Raw genomic sequence first — 20,959 nt, 5'->3', positions numbered from 1 at the left:
TTTAAGAAAGGTGTTCTGTGTAATACATTACTTTTTTGAGTAAGGACCGACAACAAAGAGTGGAACTACCTCCAACATGCACAGATATTTGACCTCACAGCAAGCAATGAATTTGTACAAATGTAATCCCTTTGACATGCTGCTTAGCAATGGTTCACTCTCACAGCAGAGCCAACAAGAATCGATAAGAGAACTGATAAATAATCTAATCGATAGCTGATAATGATCTTATCAATTCCCCATCCCTACTTATAGGGCACTGTCACCATAAACTAAGCTTTGTGCAGTGAAAATACATTTGCTAACCTTGTGCTTCGATGTCATAGAGACCCACAGACCGCGTGTATTTGACTAGATCTGACAGAGCTCTGGACAGCTTCATGGTTTTCTTCTTTCTGTAGAATAGACAAAAGACAAAAGGTGACACGTGTGGAAACAGCTGGCAAGACAAGGAAAAAAACATCACACAGAGTTGGTTTTGAGTCTGCAAGTCTCAGGGGATGTGGCTGGTTCAAGTGTTGGTGAACATGTCAGCGAAACACAGGTGTTCATTTGAGCTGAAACCGTTTAGTGGGCGCTCAGGTCCTCCAGGCGATGCACTGTCACCCTGACCCCTCCCATCAGGATAGAAATGTTTCATCATAGGATAGAGCTGAACAGGGTTCAAACCTAAAGTGTGTTCCTGTAGTTTCATTCATTTATTTTTTGGACCGCTGTCCCTGTGTGTAATTATTGACTGTTCTTGCTGACAGTCTGTTTAGATCCACACAAAGATGTAATATCCCAAAAGGCTAGTATTAGGCATGGTATTGAAAAAGGAGAAAGTGTGGTGTACACCCCTCTCTACACCCTTTCTTATGATATTTTACTCGATATAGTTTCTTTTTTTGAGGTAAACTTTGAACTTGGGCACCAGCCATGACAGTCAGAGTCAAACGCTTAGCCAACCAAGGTGTTCGTGTCCCTCGAGGCCTGGTATATGTTTTGAAGTTTGAAAACAATCCATAAAAAATTGTCAGTAACATAAAGTTCTTGCTGATTTTCACATTGGGTGTGATCTTGACCTGATTTTCAACAAAATTACATCAGCTCAAGCTGTTTTTGATCTACTATCACACAAAATGTTAGAAATTCTATCTAGAAAATTGTGGATATTGGACCATAAACAGAAAGACAAAGGGAACCAGTTAGACACACCTCACACAGACTGAGTGGCTTTTGCTTCTGCACACTTACACTACAATCAGCTGATTTCAGCTAAAAATCAGGAAAATTGGGGAGTGGTGCAGCATTACAGATTTTCAGGACTTTTTTTATAAAGTGTTTGATCTTCTCAACAAAATAACCTCTCGTCTACATAATCAGACGATTCAATTGTTTTTTTTAACTGGAAGCAAACACGCAGAGACCAGTACCTACTCTTTGACTCCCACCAACCTCTGGAACACAAAATCATCAGAACCCTGAACATAGGGGAAAAACTGTTCCCTCAGTCAGAAAGAGCTAGAAGGGAAATAAAAGGAACACACACATGTAAAGAAAGCTCTTAAAACATTGGGCTCAATTGGGTTTTCATCAAATTAGTAAAGTGGTGGGAAAGAAGCAACTAGGGAGAAACAGTAGGACACACAGAACAATGACAAACAGCCACACACTCAGACACAAACTGGTTCATCCCAAAGACAAAACTCCCAAACACAAAGTAAACAACACAGTGTGTGCTGTGCAGCGAGGAATGCTCAGACCTCTACACTGGAGAAACCAAACAGCTACTCTATAAACACATAGCACAACATAGAAGAGCCACCTCAACAGGACAAAACTCAGCTGTCCATCTGCATCTAAAGGCCAAAGGAATCCAATGTTCACATTTTGGACAGAGAAGACTGAAAGAGGAGTGAAAGAAGCCTCTATATCCACTGTGGACGACCATCCTTGAACAGCTTATGACACTAACTGTCTGCCATCTATAATCCAGTTTTGAAATCAGGTGATCTCAATAGGTCACATGACAGGGTGAGGCAAAGTCTCACAATGGTTTCACATGAAGCTTCTGTTGATAACGACCCACACCCTTTTTGTGTGAGCCCCTTTTTCCATGTGATCAGAGTAGAGGGGCAATGTCTTCAAGAAACTTAAAGAGGTCCAGTTGCTGTTATTTCCGACCATATGATCAGCCTACCTCTCTATTAATCGGTTGCATACTACAGGCCTTCAAGCTGGCAGTAATTAAGATGTTACTTAAAAAGCCATGACTTGACCCAGCTGTATTAGTTATTTACAATGATCAGTTAGCTGTAAAACAGCAAATGTGGAGTCATTTTTGACCAGGACATGTCCTTCAATGCACATATTAAACAAATATGTAAGACTGCTTTCTTCCATTTGTGCAACATCTCTAAAATTAGAAATATCCTGTCTCAGAGTGACGCTGAAAAACCAGTTCATGCATTTATTACTTCCAGGCTGGACTACTGTAATTCATTATTATCAGGATGTCCTAAAAACTCGCTGAAAAGCCTTCAGTTAATCCAAAATGCTGCAGCAAGAGTCCTGACAGGGACTAGAAAGAGAGAGCAGATTTCTCCTGTATTGGCTTCCCTTCATTGGCTTCCTGTTAAATCCAGAATTCAAAATCCTGCTCCTCACATACAAGGTCTTAAATAATCAGGCCCCATCTTATCTTAATGACCTTGTAGTACCATATCACCCTATTAGAGCACTTCGCTCTCACACTGCAGGCTTACTTGTTGTTCCTAGAGTATTTAAAAGTAGAATGGGAGGCAGAGCCTTCAGTTTTCAGGCCCCTCTTCTGTGGAACCAGCTTCCAGTTTGGATTCAGGAGACAGACACTATCTCTACTTTTAAGATTAGGCTTCAAACTTTCCTTTGTGCTAAAGCATATAGTTAGGGCTGGACCAGGTGACCCTGAATCCTCCCTTAGTTATGCTGCAATAGACGTAGGCTGCCGGGGCATTCCCATGATGCACTGGGTGTTTCTTCTTCACTCACTATGTGTTAATAGACATCTCTGTATTTAATCATACCTGTTATTAATCTCCTCTCCGTGAATCGCTACCTTATCGTGGTGGAGGGGTTTGTGTGTCCCAGGGATCCCAGGGGCTATGTTGTCTGGGGGCTTTTGCCCCCTGGTAGGGTCTCCCATGGCAAATTGGTCCTGGGTGAGGGACCAGACAAAGAGCGATTCAGACGACCCTTATGAGAAAAACATCGAGGGAACAGTTTACTCTGCCCGGGATAGGGTTACCGGAGCCCCGCCCTGGAGCCAGGCCCGGGGACGGTGCCCGAGGGCGAGCGTCTGGTGGTCGGGCCTTAGTCCATGGGGCACGGGCAGAGCCCGAAAAGGGGACATGGGCCCATCCTCCCGCAGGCCCACCACCCGCAGGAGGCGCCGTAGGGGTCGGGTGCATTGTGTGCCGGGCGGCGGCCAGGAGTGGAGGCCCTGGCGGACTGATCCCCGGCTACCAAGACTGGCAATTGGAACATAGAATGTCACCTCTCTGGTGGGGAAGGAGCCTGAGTTAGTGCGTGAGGTTGAGAGGTACCGGCTAGATATAGTCGGGCTCACCTCTACGCATGGCTTGGGCTCTGGAACCAGTGTCCTGGAGAGGGGCTGGACTCTGTCTCAGTCTGGAGTTGCCCCTGGTGAGAGGCGGCGGGCTGGGGTGGGTATTCTAATATCCCCTTGGCTTGCTGCCGGTACGTTGGGGTTCTTCCCGGTGGATGAGAGGGTTTGTTCCCTGCGCCTTAGGGTCGGGGAACGAGTCCTGACTGTCATCTGCGCTTATGCGCCGAGTGGCAGTTCAGAGTACCCAGCCTTCTTAGAGTCCCTGGGTGGGGTGCTGGAAGGTGCTCCACCTGGAGACTCTGTTGTCCTACTGGGAGACTTCAATGCTCACGTGGGTAACGACAGCGAGACCTGGAGGGGCGTGATTGGGAGGAACGGCCTCCCTGATCTGAACCCGAGCTGTGTTTTGTTATTTGACTTCTGTGCAAATCACAGTTTGGCCATAACGAACACTTTGTTCGAAGATAAGAGTGTCCATAAGTGCACGTGGCACCAGGACGCTCTAGGCCACAGGTCGATGATCGATTTTGTAATCGTATCACCAGACCTGCGACCATATGATCTGGACACTTGGAAAAAGAGAGGGGCTGAGCTGTCAACTGATCACCACCTGGTGGTGAGTTGGATCAGGTGGCGGGGAAGGACGCTGGACAAACCCGGTGCACCTAAACGCGTAGTGAGGGTGTGCTGGGAATGCCTAGCAGAGGCCCCAGTCCGTGAGATCTTCAACTCACACCTCCGGCAGAGCTTCAACAGCATTCCGAGGGAGACTGGGGACATTGAATCCGAATGGACCATGTTCAGCATCTCCATTGCCGAAGCTGCTGCATTGAGCTGTGGCCGCAAGGTGGTTGGTGCCTGTCATAGTGGTAATCCCCGAACCAAATGGTGGACACCAGAGGTGAAGGGAGCCGCCAAGCTGAAGAAGGAGTCCTATCGGGCTTGGTTAGCCTGTGGGACTTCGGAGGCAGCTGACAGGTACCGACAGGCCAAGCAGAATGCGGCTTGGGCAGTGGCTGAAGCAAAAACTCGGGTGTTGGAGGAGTTCAGAGAGGCCATGGAAAAAGACTTTCATACTGCCTCGAAGAGATTCTGGCAAACTGTCAGGCGTCTCAGGAGGGGAAAGCGGTGCTCTACCTGCACTGTGTATAGTGCTGGCGGAGCGCTGCTGACTTCGACTGAGAAAATTGTCGGACAGTGGAAGGAATACTTCGAGGACCTCCTTAATCCCACTGACACATCTTCCGAGGAGGAAGCAGAGTCTGGGGACGAAGGGGATGACCCGCCAATTTCCGGGGGCGAGGTCACTGAGGCAGTTAAACAACTCCTTGGTGGCAGAGCCCCTGGTGTGGATGAGGTCCGCCCCGAGTTCCTGAAGGCTCTGGACGTTGTAGGGCTGTCCTGGTTGACACGCCTCTACAATGTTGCGTGGAGATCAGGGGCAGTACCCCTGGACTGGCAGACCGGGGTGGTGGTCCCCATCTTTGAGAAGGGGGACCGGAGGGTGTGTTCCAACTACAGGGGGATCACACTCCTCAGCCTCCCTGGGAAAGTCTATGTCAGGGTGCTGGAAAGGAGAGTTCATCCGCTAGTCGAACCTCGGATACAGGAGGAACAATGTGGTTTTCGTCCTGGTCGCGGAACACTGGACCAGCTCTTTATCCTCTCAAGGATACTTGAGGGTGCATGGGAGTTTGCCCAACCAGTCTACATGTGTTTTGTGGACTTGGAGAAGGCATTCGACCGTGTCCCTCGGGGTGTCCTGTGGGAGGTGTTGCGGGAGTATGGGGTGTCTGGCCCATTGCTACGGGCCATTCGATCCCTGTACAGCCGTTGCAAGAGCTTGGTTCGCATTGCCGGCAATAAGTCACTCGTTCCCGGTGGGTGATGGGCTCCACCAGGGCTGCCCTTTGTCACCGATTCTGTTCATAATTTTTATGGACAGGATTTCTAGGCGCAGCCAAGTGGTGGAGGGCTTTCACTTCGGTGGCCTCAGAATCTCATCTCTGCTTTTTGCGGATGATGTGGTTCTGTTGGCTTCATCGGGTGATGGCCTACAGCTCGCACTGGAACGGTTCGCAGCCGAGTGTGAAGCAGCGGGAATGAGGATCAGCACCTCCAAATCTGAGGCCATGGTTCTCAGCCAGAAAAGGGTGGAGTGCCCACTCCGGGTCGGGGATGAGTTCCTGCCCCAAGTGGAAGAGTTCAAGTATCTCGGGGTCTTGTTCGCGAGTGATGGGAGAAGGGAGCTGGAGATCGACAGATGGATTGGTGCTGCGGCTGCAGTGATGCGGCCGCTGCACCGGTCCGTCATGTGAAGAGCGAGCTGAGTGTAAAAGCGAATTTCTCAATTTACCGGTCGATCTACGTCCCTACCCTCACCTATGGCCACAAGCTGTGGGTAGTGACCGAAAGAACGAGATCGCGGATACAAGCGGCGGAAATGAGCTTCCTCCGAAGGGTGGCTGGCCTCTCCCTTAGGGATAGGGTGAGAAGCTCAGCCATCCGGGAGGAGCTCAGAGTAGAGCCGCTGCTCCTCAACATCGAAAGGAGCCAGTACTTTACAGACCACCATCCAAATGAAAACAATAAGAACACAACCCTGACTGATATTCAAAAGTATGTTCAAAGACTGTGAGGAAGAGCTATAAACCCATTTTGGTTTTCATAATCATTATTAGGTGGGTTATTACAAAAAAAAAAAAAGATATTTCTGGTGATTTAGCATTCGTCAAAATAACCTGATGAGACTGGACACTGGCAGCACTGCTGTGTTGCAGTGGGTATGCCTGTATGTGATCAGCACAGTGAAGCATTCTGAAAATGTTCAGACCCTTTGAAAGCTGCCACATTTGGTAAGTTTCAGATTTGTCTGATAATCAGATTTTTCTACCCACAGTTACAAAATAAATATGATCTGAATATATAACAGACTCAAAATTTCAGTCTGAACTTTTTACTGACAGCACTTCTTTGTTAACCTTTCTGCATGGAGACTGTGTGTCTGAACGAAACACTGGTGCGTTGGTGTGTCATACCTGTGATGCAGCGGGGCACGTGAAGCACTACTTGTGCTTTCTTGGTCTGTGTCTGTGTCTTCAAAGCTTGAGACCTTCTTCAGCTTGGATGCCTTTTTCTGTGAGGAAGCACACGAGACTGTTCCAAGTTTTTCTTTCATTTTGAAAAGACAAGAAGACGACGTTTTAAACCATCATGGACGCTTTTGATTAAATGTATAATAACAGACATAAACTTAATTTTAAAGAAGTCTTTTAGTCATCACAACAAAGGATGCAAATAAATTAATGCTGGTTAACCATCTTTTGTAAGAGTGATCAGTCTAGTCAATATCAAATACATAAAGATGACATTAATTGATTAATTGAATCCTACTTTAACTAACAAAAAGCAACTCTCTGAATAAGTGTGCATATATTTAAATATGCTTAGATATGCTGTCTTCACCTGAACCAATCATTTCACTAATAAGCAATAACTCATAATAATGCAAACTCTGTTTCAACAGGTCAGTTCTACAGTGTCAGTGTTTGTCGTCCTCACAGAAGCAGAAAACTGAATGAGACAACAGGAGAGTTTACCTTGCGTTTAGAGAAGCTCTCTATGAAGGAGCGGCCTGAGCGCTTGTTGCTGCTTGGAAAAGCCTCATCTGCTGTGTCCATCGCATCCTTACGTTTACCCTGACAAGACAGGAGTAATGTATGTTTTAAAGAAATAAAGAAAATAAAGGTATCACTAGCTTAAACCTGTTCTACATTTCCACCTCATACTGGAAGGCAAATACAATACAATACAAGTTGAGGTGGAACACAATCTCAACTTTAAAGAGATGAAAAAAATCCATCAAAACTGTGGCTCATGATAGAAATGGAGTGATGGTTTAGGTGCATCTCAAAGATTCTAAAGGAAGAAAACATGAATTATTACATTTATGCCAGTGAAGTCGGAGAGCACTGATTTCTACCCAGTGGTGCCCAACCACTGGGTACCACTGGGTAGACACTGCGTGTGTACCAACCTCACACGCAAACTACAAGAAACCCAGAAAAAAAGCTGTGTGTAATCAAACTTAATGTCAATCATGACTTTATACTTGGAGATAATTTTGATTTAGCCTTCTTATTTTAACAAACATGAAATTATTGTTCTCTTGCCTCGGAATTGGTTTCCCACAAAGTTTCGACCCTATTGGAAGGTGTTACACGGTTCAACGTTGTACTCTTTCCTCTTCCTACTCGTCTCATTTGGACTTCCAGATCAGCAGAAAACATGAGACAGTGAAATTATTAGTTGTTTGGTGTATCCACTTTTTTGTTGTACTCACTGGTCTGTGGGCCCATAAATTCAATAGATTTTTAGAATTTGAGTGCAATTCATACACAGATTACTGTCCCATATGCACTAAATAACTTGTTTTTAGTGCATATGAGTCACATGATCGTTGGTGATTTCTCTGTATTATTGTAAGGGGTTTACCTTACAGTATAAAGAGTCTTGAGGTGACTCCTGTTGTAATTTGGCGCTGTATAAATAAAATTGCATTGAATATAATCTCTCCAGTGTGTCCTGGGTCTGCCCCGGGCTTCTCCTGGTGGGATGGTGCCCAGCACGCATCCTTGCCAGATGCCCAAACCACCTCAACTGGCTCCTTTCGTTGTGGAGGAGTAGCGGCTCTAGTCTGAGCCCCTCCCGGACAGCATACCTCCTCACCCTCTCTCTAAGGCAGGGGCCAGTCACCCTTCGGATCGACCAGTAAATCGAGAGCTTTGCTTTTACACTCAGCTCTCTTTTCACCGGAACAGACCAGTGCAACGACTACATCAGTGCCACTGCAGCCCCAATCTGTCTGTCAATGTCCCACTCACCCTCACTCACAAGACCCCAAGATACTTAAATTCCACCCTTTTCTGGTTTAGGACCATGGCCTCCGACTTGGAGGTGATGATTCTCTTCCCATCACTTCACACTCAGCTGTGAACCACTCCAGGGAGAACTGGAGGCCACCTGATAAAGTTGTTCAACTGCCTCAGTGACCTCGCCCCCAGTGATGGATGAGTCTGTTTCTCTAAAGAAGACATGTCAGTGGGATTAAGGAGGTCCTGCGGTCCTGTGACCTAAGGTGTCCTGGTGCCACGAGGACTTATGTACACCCTTATGTTCGAGCATGGTGTTCGTTATGAACAATTTGGATTGCCAAGAAGGGCGTTCCCCCAATTGTGCCCCTTCAGGTCTCACGTGAGGGCTAAAATCTTTGAGTAGGACAACAGAGTCTTCATGTGGAGCACCCTCGAGCACCCCCACCCAGGGACTCCAAGAAAGCCGGGTATTCTGCACATAAGTACAGAGAACAGTCAGTACCCGTTCCCTGACCCAAAAGCGCAGCGAGCAAACCTTATTGGACACTGGCAAAAACTCCAATCTTGGTATCCCACCCCAGTCGCTGCCTCTCATCGAGGGCAAACCCAGACTGGGACAGAGTCCAGCCCCTCTCCACAAGGCTGGTTCCAGAACCCAAGCCAATATCTAGGTGGTACGTCTCAACCTCACACACAGCTCGGTTCAGGCTCAGTCTCTTTCCCCACCAGAGAGGTGACGTTCCATGTCCCAGTCGCTAGACTTGGAAGCTAGTAATCAGTCTGCCACCAAGCACACACTTCACCCGACCCCTATGGCGCCCTCTGTGGGTGGTTGAAATGGATACTGAGACAAAATATTTGCTCTCTGTGTTTACCTTACTACCAGTTTTATCCATGGTCTTCCCAGCAGGAGGGAGGGCTGTGATGGTAAAGCTGTCTGGATCCTCTCTGTCTCGGATCTTGGATTCCTTCATCAAGTTGTCAAGCTTCTTCTTGGCCATGTTCTCTACTTGCTTTCTGTCAGCTGACATCTGGAGGAGGAGTTAAACAGAATCATTTCAGCTGTGACACAACAGGTGAAAAAGTCAGCAACTCTAAAACTGTCTTATTGAGATAGATTTATATAATCTGTAATGAATTACAGGATATGTAATGTGGACATTAATTTATTTTGTGACACTTTCCCAGAGGACCTCAAAGTACACAGGTCTGCGATGACATTTTTAAGGTCACTCTTGTTGCTGTTTGCACTCTTGTTTTTATGTATCATTTTCTTCCCTGTCACAACCTTTAAGCATTATGGTATCAGTAATATTGATAACATAGTAACACATCAGTATCATTAACACTGCTCACTTTGAAAACAGTTCTGGTGCTCTACTGAATTTAGGTCAGCCGAACATGCTGGCTGTTAAACGCCCATTCAATTCCTTCGACCACCAGGAACTGTCTGCATACTCTCATCACACGAGGATGTTCGTGCACCCGGGCCCACTGCACCAGTGTAGGGTCTAACAGGTCCCAGGATTTCATCTTAGTGACAAGCAGGGTGTCATTGCCCAGCCTATACAGGTCTGTGGGCCCCTCCATTGGATACGCCTCCCCAGACCACCACTGACCCACTATCAAACTGATCATGCTGAGTGATGTCACAGGCAACATAATGTTCTCCACAGCTTCTCCAGACCCTTTCATATCTGTCACATGTGCTCAGGGTGAACCTGCTTTCCTCTGTACAAAGCACAGGACACCAGCAGTGGACCTGCCACCACGAGCAAATGCCAATCATTTTCCACAGTGCCGAGCAGTGAGCACAGGGCGCACTAGAGGACGGTGGGTTGTCAGAGACATTCCCACCAGCAGCCTGCTGGAGTCAGTTTGTAGCTCTTGCAGTGCTCATCCTGTGACTCCTTGCACAAAGGAGCAGATTCTGTTCCTGCTGAGGGTTAAGGACCTTCTCTGACCCTGTCCAGCTGCCTCGAGTAGCTGGCTGTCTCCTGGAATCTCCTCCATGGTCTTGAGACTGTGCTGGCAGACAAAGGAAAACTTCTGGGAATGGCACATGCTGAAGGAGGAGTCGGACTACCTGTGCTACCTCTGTACGGTCCAGGTACTGCCTCGTGTTACCAGTATTGATACTGACCCTAGCCAAATGCAAAGGTAGTGAAAAAGGTTCAGAACAGACGGCGAGAATAAATGTGAGTGGCCTCCACCTGTGCATCCATTCCTGTTTAGAGGGTGGTCTCATTGTTGCTCCTCTAATGAAACTAACGTGCTTTTAATTCCATCAGCACATGGTGAAACTTGTAAACAACCCAGGCTGCTACTTAACTGATTAAATCAACATCCTAGGAGTTGTGAGATTATTATACTATCTTATGCCACCTTATACTTCTAATCAAAGAATTGTTGAATCATTATACGGCTATAGGCCACATTATGCCTTGGATTAAAGATTGTGAAATCATTACACTGTTTTATGATGGATTATACTGCTGATTTATAAGAAATACTGTTTTCAGAGAATCATGGCTGTATTTGTCTGATTAGAAAGAACAGAACATGAAGCGAAAGCCATAACTTCGGCTCACTGAGAGAGAAAGAATGTGGATGTTTAGGTTTTATGACGTTTTATGATGTTTAGGGGGGCTGAAGCTATAAGAATGTGAGAAACGGTCAGACACTTCGAGATCTGGCGGACACGCTCCTGTCCACATCTCCCATCCAGACGTTTATGCTCAAAGTGTTGTATGGAATAAAGAGATTGTTGATTGAGCATTAAACACAGAGTGTTATTCTTCCTTCAGCCCAAAGATCAAAGAATTGGGATATTGAACAGAGTTTATTGGACCTGATGTCATTTTCTGATTAAACTGTTCCTTTCTTTTTTGAGCACTGAATTATATACTTCGGAATTTATCAGGGAACAAAAGTGTTGGAAAAATAAGGGAAGTTAAAATGCAGAAATTTCAAACCAAAGTTCAAAGGGACTCGCTTGATTATTTTTAAAGGAATAACCCACAAATATTGTCTTCTTTCTAGTTCCTTGTAAACTAAAACACTGGACTGTGAAGATTTCCATGAACCTTAAACATTTGCAGATGTACCTAAATGAATAAAACATAAAATAAAAATAAAAGGGGCATACATTTTATATTTATATTATAAAACAACATATTAATTAAGAATGGAATTGTTAAGACATAAAATATAATTAAAACATTTTAAACCTATTTCTAAAATTATTTGCCAAACTCTCCAGATCGGTCATGCTGAGAGCAGAATTATCAAAGAACTACCTTAACTTCCTAACGACAAACAAATTTCAGCTCCACCTAGAGCAGCTACTAAACATCAAGTAATGGCTATTCTTTAAAATCTTCACTCAAGGTTTGAATCTACAGTTTTACTAGAACCAAGTGAGAATTAAGCTGCAGTCCAACAGCTCCATCAGTCTAAGCAGAGAGAGAGCACAGCAGCATTCCTCCAGAGGCCGTCCAAAGGTCAGGTTTCATCATGAGCCCAACTGTGTCAGTGATATAACCCATTCCAGAAGTGGTGTAACATGTCATTCTTATATACTGTCTTTAACCTCCTAGGACCTGCCGTCCACATATGTGGACATCACATTTTGGGTTATTTAGACCAAAATATTAAATTTTGCTCTACAAGGGCCTGATATCCACTTTCGAGGACATTATACTGCTACTGTTCTATCGAAATTTTAAACGAATATCTTCATATGTGGCTCTCATTTTTCTTAGAAACAAAAATCAGGTAAAAAAAAATAAAAAATCTGGTAATTCTTTGTTTTTCCATTCATCAGGTCCCAATCAGCCCAAATATCAAAGAGAAATTAAAAATGCATGCCATGAAAGAGTTCAGGTCTCAGGAGGTAAAAACAAGATTATATTGTGAGTGTTCATTGAGGTTGACAGGCATTATGTCATTTGTAAGAATACTTGGATAACGATAACCAGGTCTGAGCAGACGGGGAAAAACAACCCCATCATGCAGAAACCCATATTTCAAACAAGGAGCAGCAGCGATACATAACGTTACATAATTCATGTTAGTGATGTAACACATTCCAGATGTGGGAGTAAGACTCTGTATAATAATATGAATTATACATATAGTCAGATCAGAATCTGGATATCATTAAGGAACCAGTGCAAAATGGAAGAGGGACATGAAGCATTAGCACCAAGAAATACAAGCATACCTCACATTTCATCAGCTGGACAAAAGGACGCAAATTGTTTTGCTAGACTGAACAAATAGATACCAGATAGGTACATACATCCCCATTGATCAGCTTACAGTCATCCTCCATCTCATCAGCACTGTCCTCGTCAGACACATCTCCCTCCTCTGCATTCTCGTCTATGTTGGGAGGAAGTTTCTTTCCCTGTCAGAGTGGACAAAATAAATCACACGAGATTCTTATATTCTGACACAGAAGAGATATTCACCGTATAGTATGATCACAATGTGCATGTCAATGTAGTATACACATCGATGGTGGTTTTAATGTAGAGCACTGGGTTGGAGGTTAATTGGATATTGTGGCTAAAACGTGTCTAATTCAAAGTAAGTTAAAGTAACATTAAATTAACCTAGTTAATTAATTAATTAACCTAAATAACTTCAGACAGGTGGACTACGTGTTCTGAAAAAGACTGCCCCAAAGTTTGGTTTTTGTCTGAAAAGCAGAAAAATAGGTTTTCAGCTGCGTCAGTGTAGCGAGCTCTCCAGGACATGACCATCCCACCACAGTGTGGAAACCATCAACTGGCTGACGACCTCAGTGGGTTTCACTGCAGGTTTACCAATCCCCCCCAGGGGTGTGTCCTCTCTCCTCTGCTCTTCTCCCTGTACACAGTACAGTTTGCAGATCACATGACAGCATTTAGACTCATCTAGGACGGCAGTGAATGTGCATACAGAGGTGGCTCTGTGGTGCAGTCAGAGTAACCTCGAGGTGAATACGCTCAGAACTGTGGCCTTCAGGAGGAACCCCTCTCCATGCACAGCAGCATAGTGTGTGCTATGGAAACCTCCAGGATCTGAAGTGGTCCCCCAATACAGACACAATCATCAGAAAAGGCCTGGCAGAGCATCCACTTCCTCTGCCAGCTCAGGAAGTTCAACCAGTCTTAGAAGCTGTTGATACATTTCTGCTCTGCAATAACACAGTCAGTTCTTTGCTCATCCATCACTGTATGGTTTGGATCAGCCACCAAACAGGACAAGGACAGACTATAGAGGACAGTGAGGACAGCAGAAAAAAAAAATCACTGCTGCCAAATTGATTCAGTACAAATCAAGAGTCGGGAAACGAACAGACATCAGCTCTGCAGACCATCACACCCTGGTCACAACCTGTTCCCGCCGCTCCCTCTGATACATGCTCTAGATCAAAGCATGCAGTATATATACTGTTTTGTTTTGTACATATGAAATAAGTATTGAACTATTTCTAAAGGGGCTCATTAACCAGGTGTCTAACAAGAAACATCTCATGATGGGTAAAACCAGTGATCTCTCTCAAGATCTTTACAACCTTATTGTTGCAAAACATACTGATAATAATTTCTAAACTGTTCCAGGTTCCAGTGAAAACTGTTGGGGCAATAATCCAGAAGAAGAGGAAAAAACATAATTTCATCATAAACCCACCACGACCACATGCGCCCTGCAAGATTCAGACAGAGGAGTGAATAATCAGAGGAGCACTTGTGGACAGCTACAGAAAGACCTGGAATCAGCAGGTACATTTGTCTCAGAGAAAGCAATAAGTATGGCCTGTATGCATCACACAAGACTCCACTGCTGAAGAAAAAGCTGGCTCTGAAGGCTACTGCAGTTTGTGTGTATCTACTCTATTAAGGGTTGTAAGGGCGCCGTCTCAGCTGTCATAAATTACATTTAATCTGATAATAAATGAGGGAAGCACATCTCTATCAACATTTGATCCCTCAGAGCTTTCAGAGATCTGAATGTAGCTCATGACCCAGAAGTGCACCTGCAACCAGTTATCTGCAGAGTCTGCTCTTAAGATATTGTTGTACAATAACACAAACACCCAGATAATAATCCAGCTACCATCTAGTGTTAACACACACACACACACACACACACACACAAATAGTCCAAAGTGATTTTTGTTTTCTTTCTATTGGCTTCATATGTCACTCTCTGCTTCTGTCTCAATACTTTGATCACCCCATTATATCATATACCTTTGAAGTTACTCTGTGAGGTTCAGACTCTGGATAATAAAAGCAGTAAGCTGAGATAATTGCCGGAGGACTGCTTCCTCACACCAAAGAAAATCTGTCACTTTCAAACATCCATATTGGGATTTTACCTTCACAAGGATCTTGCCCCTGAGTGCTTCTGGGGACGGCAGCTGCCCAGATTCATCAGCTTTGATGTTGGAGACATCCAGCTTGTCCCCCAGGATCTCAGTCAGGTACTGAGCCATCTTCTTTTGCTGGGGAACACTGCAGTGGTTCTCTATAGACAGGATCACTGGGTAGCTAGCAGACAATCACACAGGTTGGAGAAAGAGAGCTGTCTCAGCTGGTTGTTACAGCACAGCTTAATTATTTCACACTTTTCACACTTTGAGTTTTCTTGATTTTACCGTCAGTACAGGTGAAAGAATACTGTAAATTACAGTAATGACAGAGCATTGGCACATACATGGCTGTGTAACAGTGTTGTTCACTGTTTGACGATGCCTGTTTGTTTTTGTTTACACTACTCTCTGTATCCGGTTTGGAGTATTTGTTGTGTTACTGAGGTTTAATTTTGGATTACAGCTGGTGGACTAATACCAACCCCATTTTAACACTACTTAGTTTAAATTATTAGTCCTTGCAGTATTTTGTAAGGAGGACACTAGTTGAAAACTAGCTGGCGGGTTTCCAGGGTAACGCTACAAGAGCGTCTCTCAGTGTGGGCTTGAGAGCGCAGTAAGGTGATGGTATTAAAAAGTCACAGAGTTTATGACAGAGGAGATCACTACGGTCACACTGCAGCAAAAAGCCACTCTGGACCTGGTGGAGGAACTGAGAACATTTTTATACATGGACCATAACGTTCTTTATGGGAGGATACAGACCCAGAGAAGAATTTCTTCAACATCAGCAACAACTGGTGCTACTACAGTGATGAACAGTAATCACACCATGAAAATGTACAACAAGTTATTCATCAATTTAACAGCAGAAGTCTGTATGCTAATTGATAAGAGATAAAGTGGAAGTCTAATACATTATAGTTCAATACTGAGAGTATTCTGGACAACAATGTGATTTCACCTTATTTGAGTCTCTGTGAAGAGGTTTGGGGCAATACTTTTAAATGTTCACTATCATCTTTACACATACTGCATAAAAGACCAGAAGGATAACACATAACACTGAATACAGAGATGATAAAAATTCTCTATTCTTAAAATCAAAAATACTAAAATTCATTCAGATCTAGTTCATTTTCACACCGCACAAGTTACATGTAGAGCTATTAACAACCTACTTCCTGAGAATATTCTAAGATTATTTTCCCTGTATTCAGATCTCTGGAAGTAAAGTGAGGCTGTGAGTGAAGGAACTGAAGCAATGCCTCCGCATGACTCTGTTTGTAAATTAGCAGAAAAATATAGTTTTCACAAAGCACAACGAAAGGTAGCGTGTTAGACCAGACCTGTGTGTGTGTGTGTGTAAACTTAGCACAAAAAGTAAGTAAATTTGTGTTTCTTAGTTATAACAGTGCTTGTTGGCAATAAACCATATACCACTGGAAAGCCTGTTTATTTCCCCTTCATTGGTGCTACATTTGTAAGGAAAGTGGATTTAGCAGTGGGTGGGTTGAGCAGCAAAGTTGAGTATGTGGGTTGCGCCCATGAAAAACTTGCCAAATCTTCTCCATCAGTGCCAAACAGCTTCTTCTGCTATTGACTTGTTTGGTGTCGTTTCCTGGATTGGATGACTGAAGTCTGAAGAAACAAGACATATTGGTAGCATGTGGAAGAACCATAGACAACCATAAGAGCCTGGCAGTTCCTCCTCATACTGGTCACCAGCTGGGTCACCCACTGCCATGGGATGGCATCACTTTATTCAACCAGCATTGGTTGTGAGTTGGCCAGTATGGTTCTGTTAGGTATTAGCAGAACTGCAGGCAGGCCATTCCATCCTCTCCACTTCCAAACTCTGAAGGTAGTGTCTAATAAACCCCGCTCTGTGGAGCCGAACATTGTCATCTTGGAGAGTAACATTTGGTCCCGGACTGTGGAAATATGGGCCACTGTTTGCAGTCTCATCTCCATATCTCCATCTGAAACATTTCTTCTGGCCAGGAATGAAATCGGATGTTGTTCAATACTGCCGTACATGCCATGTATGCCAAATAACTGGCAAGCCAAATGAAATAATTCCTCTGTCCGCTCCCCTCTGTCCTATCCCAGTAGTAGAGGAGCCATTTCAAAAAGTGATTGTTGACTGTGTGGGGCCTTTACCTAAATCTAAAACTGGAAACCAGTTTCTGTTGATGTGTGTTTCAACTAGGTTTCTGAGGCAATCCCACTACAGAGGATTACAGCTCTGGTGAGATTCTTTTCAACATTCGGTCTGCCAAAGGTTGTGCAAACAGACCAAGGCACCAACTTTAAGTCGAGAGTATTCGACCAAGCCCTTAAAACATTAGGCATCGAACACATAACCTCTAGTCCTCACCATCCTGAGAGTCAGGGGGCACCAGAGAGGTTTCATCAGACTTTGAATAATGATAATAATAATGGATTGCATTTATATAGCGCTTTTCTAGGCACCCAAAGCGCTTTACAATTCCACTATTCATTCACTCTCACATTCACACACTGGTGCAGGCAAACCACAGTTTTGAAGTCCATGTTGCGAAAACACTGTTACAGTTCTCAATGGGACTGAGATGAAAGTGTTCCCCTGGTGTTATTTGCCTGCTGTGGAGCGACCCAAGAATCTTTGGGGTTTAGTCCTGGTGAACTGGGGTTTGGGCGTGAGATGAGGGGTCCTTTAAAGATTTTTAAAGAGAGGCTGGCTAATCCGGTTGACAACACCAAGAGCCTTCTGGAGTATGTCAGAACACTAAATGACAGGGAAAAAGCCCTCTTTAACCTAACAAGGAATGCACTAGCCGCTTCACAAGCAAAGATGAAGAGACACTTTGAGCAGAGGGCAGTCGACCGTTCATTCCAGCCAGGTGACAAAGTGCTCCTTCTCCTGCCTTATCCTGGCTCAGTTCTTTCTGTTAAATTCTCTGGTCCTTATGTTGTAGAGAAAAAGCTCAGCAAGACCAACTACATTATTCAGACCCCAAACCTAGACGTCCTACTAGAATGTGTCACGTCAACATGATGAAGCTGTACAGCTCTTGTGAACCTTCAACTGTGCCGTCTGTGGTCCAAGAGCAAGTGGCTACATCCCCAATGGCTTCTGTTTCCAAGGTGGACGTTACTCCAGATGAAGAAGGGTTGGTGTTACGGGGTGCTGAGCCTCAAAGTGCTCGACTAGGTAATTCCCTGATATTGTCAACACTACCACAATACCTGTCCCACCTTCCTGATGAACAGAGCAATGATATCATAACACTCATGTTGGGATTCCAATGACGTACCATCTCAAACCACTGTTATAAAACATGTGTTGCTGACTAAACCTACACTAATCAAACAGCGCGCTTACTGGGTTAGCCCAGCAAAGAGGGAAATCATAAAACAGGAAGTTGAGTATATTCTTCAGAATGGATTTGCAGTGCCAAGCTCCAGCTCTTGGAGTTCACCATGTCTCTTAGACACAAAGTCAGATGGAACTCCAAGATTCTGCACCGACTTTCGAAAGGTAAACTCTGTCACTGTGCCAGATGCACATCCCTTACCTCTTATTGATGACTGCATTGATGAAATTGGGCCTGCAAAATACATTGCTAAACTTGACATGTTAAAAGGGTATTGGCAAGTGCCTTTGACACGGGAAGCATCAGACATTTCAGCTTTTGTAACTCCTGACCACTTCCTGCAGTACACGGTTATGCCTTTTGTAATGCTCCTGCAACCTTTCAGAGACTGGTCAACAAAGTTTTGGGAAACATCCCCAATTGTAGAGCATACTTAGATGATATAGTTGTGTATAGTAGTGACTGGGCAACCTCCACGGCTACGTTGAAAGAAGTCTTCACTAGCCTAGAAAATGCATCCCTCGCTTTGAACCTTGCCAAGTGTGACTTTGCTAGAGGCAGTGTTCTCTACCTTGGCCAGCAGGTTGGTCTACAAAAAGTGTGCCCTGCAGATGCCAAAGTCTCTGCAATTAAGGCGTTCCCCCAACCAACCACCAGGAGGGAACTGCGCCGTTTCCTTGGGATAACAGGATATTACCGGCGATTTTGTAAATATTTTCCTCTGTTGTTGCCCCTCTCAATGACTTAACCAGTCCCTCAAAGCCTTTTGTTTGGTCTGAGGGTTGCCAACAAGCTTTTGAAAGCCTTAAGGGCCTACTTTGTTGCACTCCTGTCTTGTCTGCTCCTAACTTATCTTTACCATTCAAACTGGAAATAGATGCCAGTGCAGTTGGGGCAGGAGCAGTGCTTCTCCAGGAGGATACCCAGGGCATTGACCATCCTGCGAGTTACTTCTCTCACAAGTTTGATAAACATCAGCTCAGGTATTCTACCATTGAAAAGGAGACACTTGCTTTGCTGTGGGCGTTGCAACATTTTGAAGTTTATATAGAGTCAAGTCAGAGTTCACAGATCACCACCCTTTGGTTTTCCTCTCTAGGATGTATAATCACAACCAGTGGCTTATGCGTTGGTCACTGATTATTCAGAACTATGTTCTCGACATCTGTCACAAAAAAGGTTCGGAAAACTTTGTAGCAGACTCTCCGGTGCTATTTAGATATGTCACCAAACCCCAAGTTTGGTTCTTAATGGGTGGGGGTGTTACATGCCAAGAGGTGTGGCTTTGTTTTTATGTTGCAAAAGCTGTTACACTATCGGTGCAGCAATCAGCATAGCGGTCTCCATGTCTTCTTCTTAACTCTACAGTCCAACTGCCATAGCCAGAATCTGGACTCATTGCTGAGCATAAGGTTCCTCCACATCTCCAGGTTCAAATGTACACATTGCCAGCACCAGTGCAATCAGGCCCCGATGGAGAAGGGCAGTCATGGCAGGCCTCTCTATTGGACTGAAAAGGCTTTGTGCAGTCTGTTCCAGATTGTCAGGGTAGAGAGCCCGAGTACTGATAAGATGAGGAAACTCTCTTTTTGTGCTGTCGTCCTCTTGCGATGCCCACTTCATGGTCTGTCTTTGAAATCACTCATTGCATGGAACTTGGCCTTCAATGTGGAGATGGTCATAGGGGTCACTCCACATCATGTTGCAACTTGGTTTTGCAGAACACCAGTTTGAAGTTGCCGTATAGCACAGGCCCTATCCAGATCAATTGAACATGACATGCACTAACTGACTGCTTTAGCAGAGTCCATGCTAACAGGTGCTGCTAATAAGGTACCAAACAGTCTCCAGATAATCAGAACCTGAGGTACCAGACTCTCAAAACAAGAGTCAATAGCAGCAGAAGGTGTTTGGCATTAGCAGAGAAGATTTGGCAATTTTTTCACTGGCACAACCCGGTCATCAGTGCAAGTCAGTTAAAAAGGATAACTATGGAAGGATAAGTGAGAGCAAACATACTCATTCTTGACAAAGGCGTACTTGTTGATTGTCTCAATGACATCTCTGAAGAGGATCTTAGAGGTTAGGGTGTAGCCATGATGGACAATGGGCTCGCCATCCTGACCGTCCCAACAATCAACTGTAGACAGCAAAGAAGAGACAAAGCTGTCACTGAAATGTGCAAAACTTACTAAAGCAAGACAATGATGGGATAGAGTTTAAAAGACAAGATAAGGACAACGTGTCCCCTAATTACCATTTATTCGTTTATATGACAAAACTAAGATAAGCCTGCAGGCAAGTTCACACACAGCACCCTGAATGTGAGTTTACACTACACACTAATATAACGTAATATAACTAAGAAGACTGTATCAGTAACCTTTTATCAACAGAGCTGACCCAGATGACTAATGACTAACTAAAAAAAAACAAAAAAAAAAAAACTACAAAAACCCAAAGTCTCTGACACGTAATACACAGCAAGTGTAACCACTCCAATAAAAGCATTAGTTTTGGTAGTTTGCTGGTCTGGAGCTTTGAGGGGTGTGTCAACACAATGCCCCAGCCCTAAAGGTCAAGAAAGTGCAATGCTCAGGCTGAATTAAGAACACAGCTTATTACATTAATTGGTGTTACAGTGTTGTCTGAGTCAGATTCTGTAAACTGTTGAATTAAACAAACAAGGCAATCCAAAAATTGGGACCACTGCCTGCCTTTAAGAGTATGACACTATTTAAGTTGTACCTGTGTACTGTGAGTGTATGTA

General features: G+C 44.4%; 1 protein-coding gene across 1 annotated transcript in view; it reads right to left on the bottom strand.

Annotated features, from left to right (window-relative positions):
• plch2a (phospholipase C, eta 2a) overlaps positions 1-20,959 on the bottom strand; it is a 59,801-nt gene that overhangs the window by 14,393 nt on the left and 24,449 nt on the right. The window contains exons 8-14 of the mRNA XM_063463047.1: positions 20,209-20,329; positions 14,837-15,008; positions 12,767-12,874; positions 9,339-9,494; positions 7,189-7,287; positions 6,628-6,725; positions 307-395 (exon numbers count right to left, since the gene is read on the bottom strand). Of these exons, the coding sequence (XP_063319117.1) occupies positions 307-395; positions 6,628-6,725; positions 7,189-7,287; positions 9,339-9,494; positions 12,767-12,874; positions 14,837-15,008; positions 20,209-20,329 (843 nt within the window). The remainder of the gene's footprint in view (positions 1-306; positions 396-6,627; positions 6,726-7,188; positions 7,288-9,338; positions 9,495-12,766; positions 12,875-14,836; positions 15,009-20,208; positions 20,330-20,959) is intronic.

Source organism: Pelmatolapia mariae, linkage group LG20, assembly GCF_036321145.2.
Source record: "Pelmatolapia mariae isolate MD_Pm_ZW linkage group LG20, Pm_UMD_F_2, whole genome shotgun sequence".
Taxonomy (NCBI): domain Eukaryota; kingdom Metazoa; phylum Chordata; class Actinopteri; order Cichliformes; family Cichlidae; genus Pelmatolapia; species Pelmatolapia mariae.
This window is presented reverse-complemented; position numbering and strand designations above follow the sequence as displayed.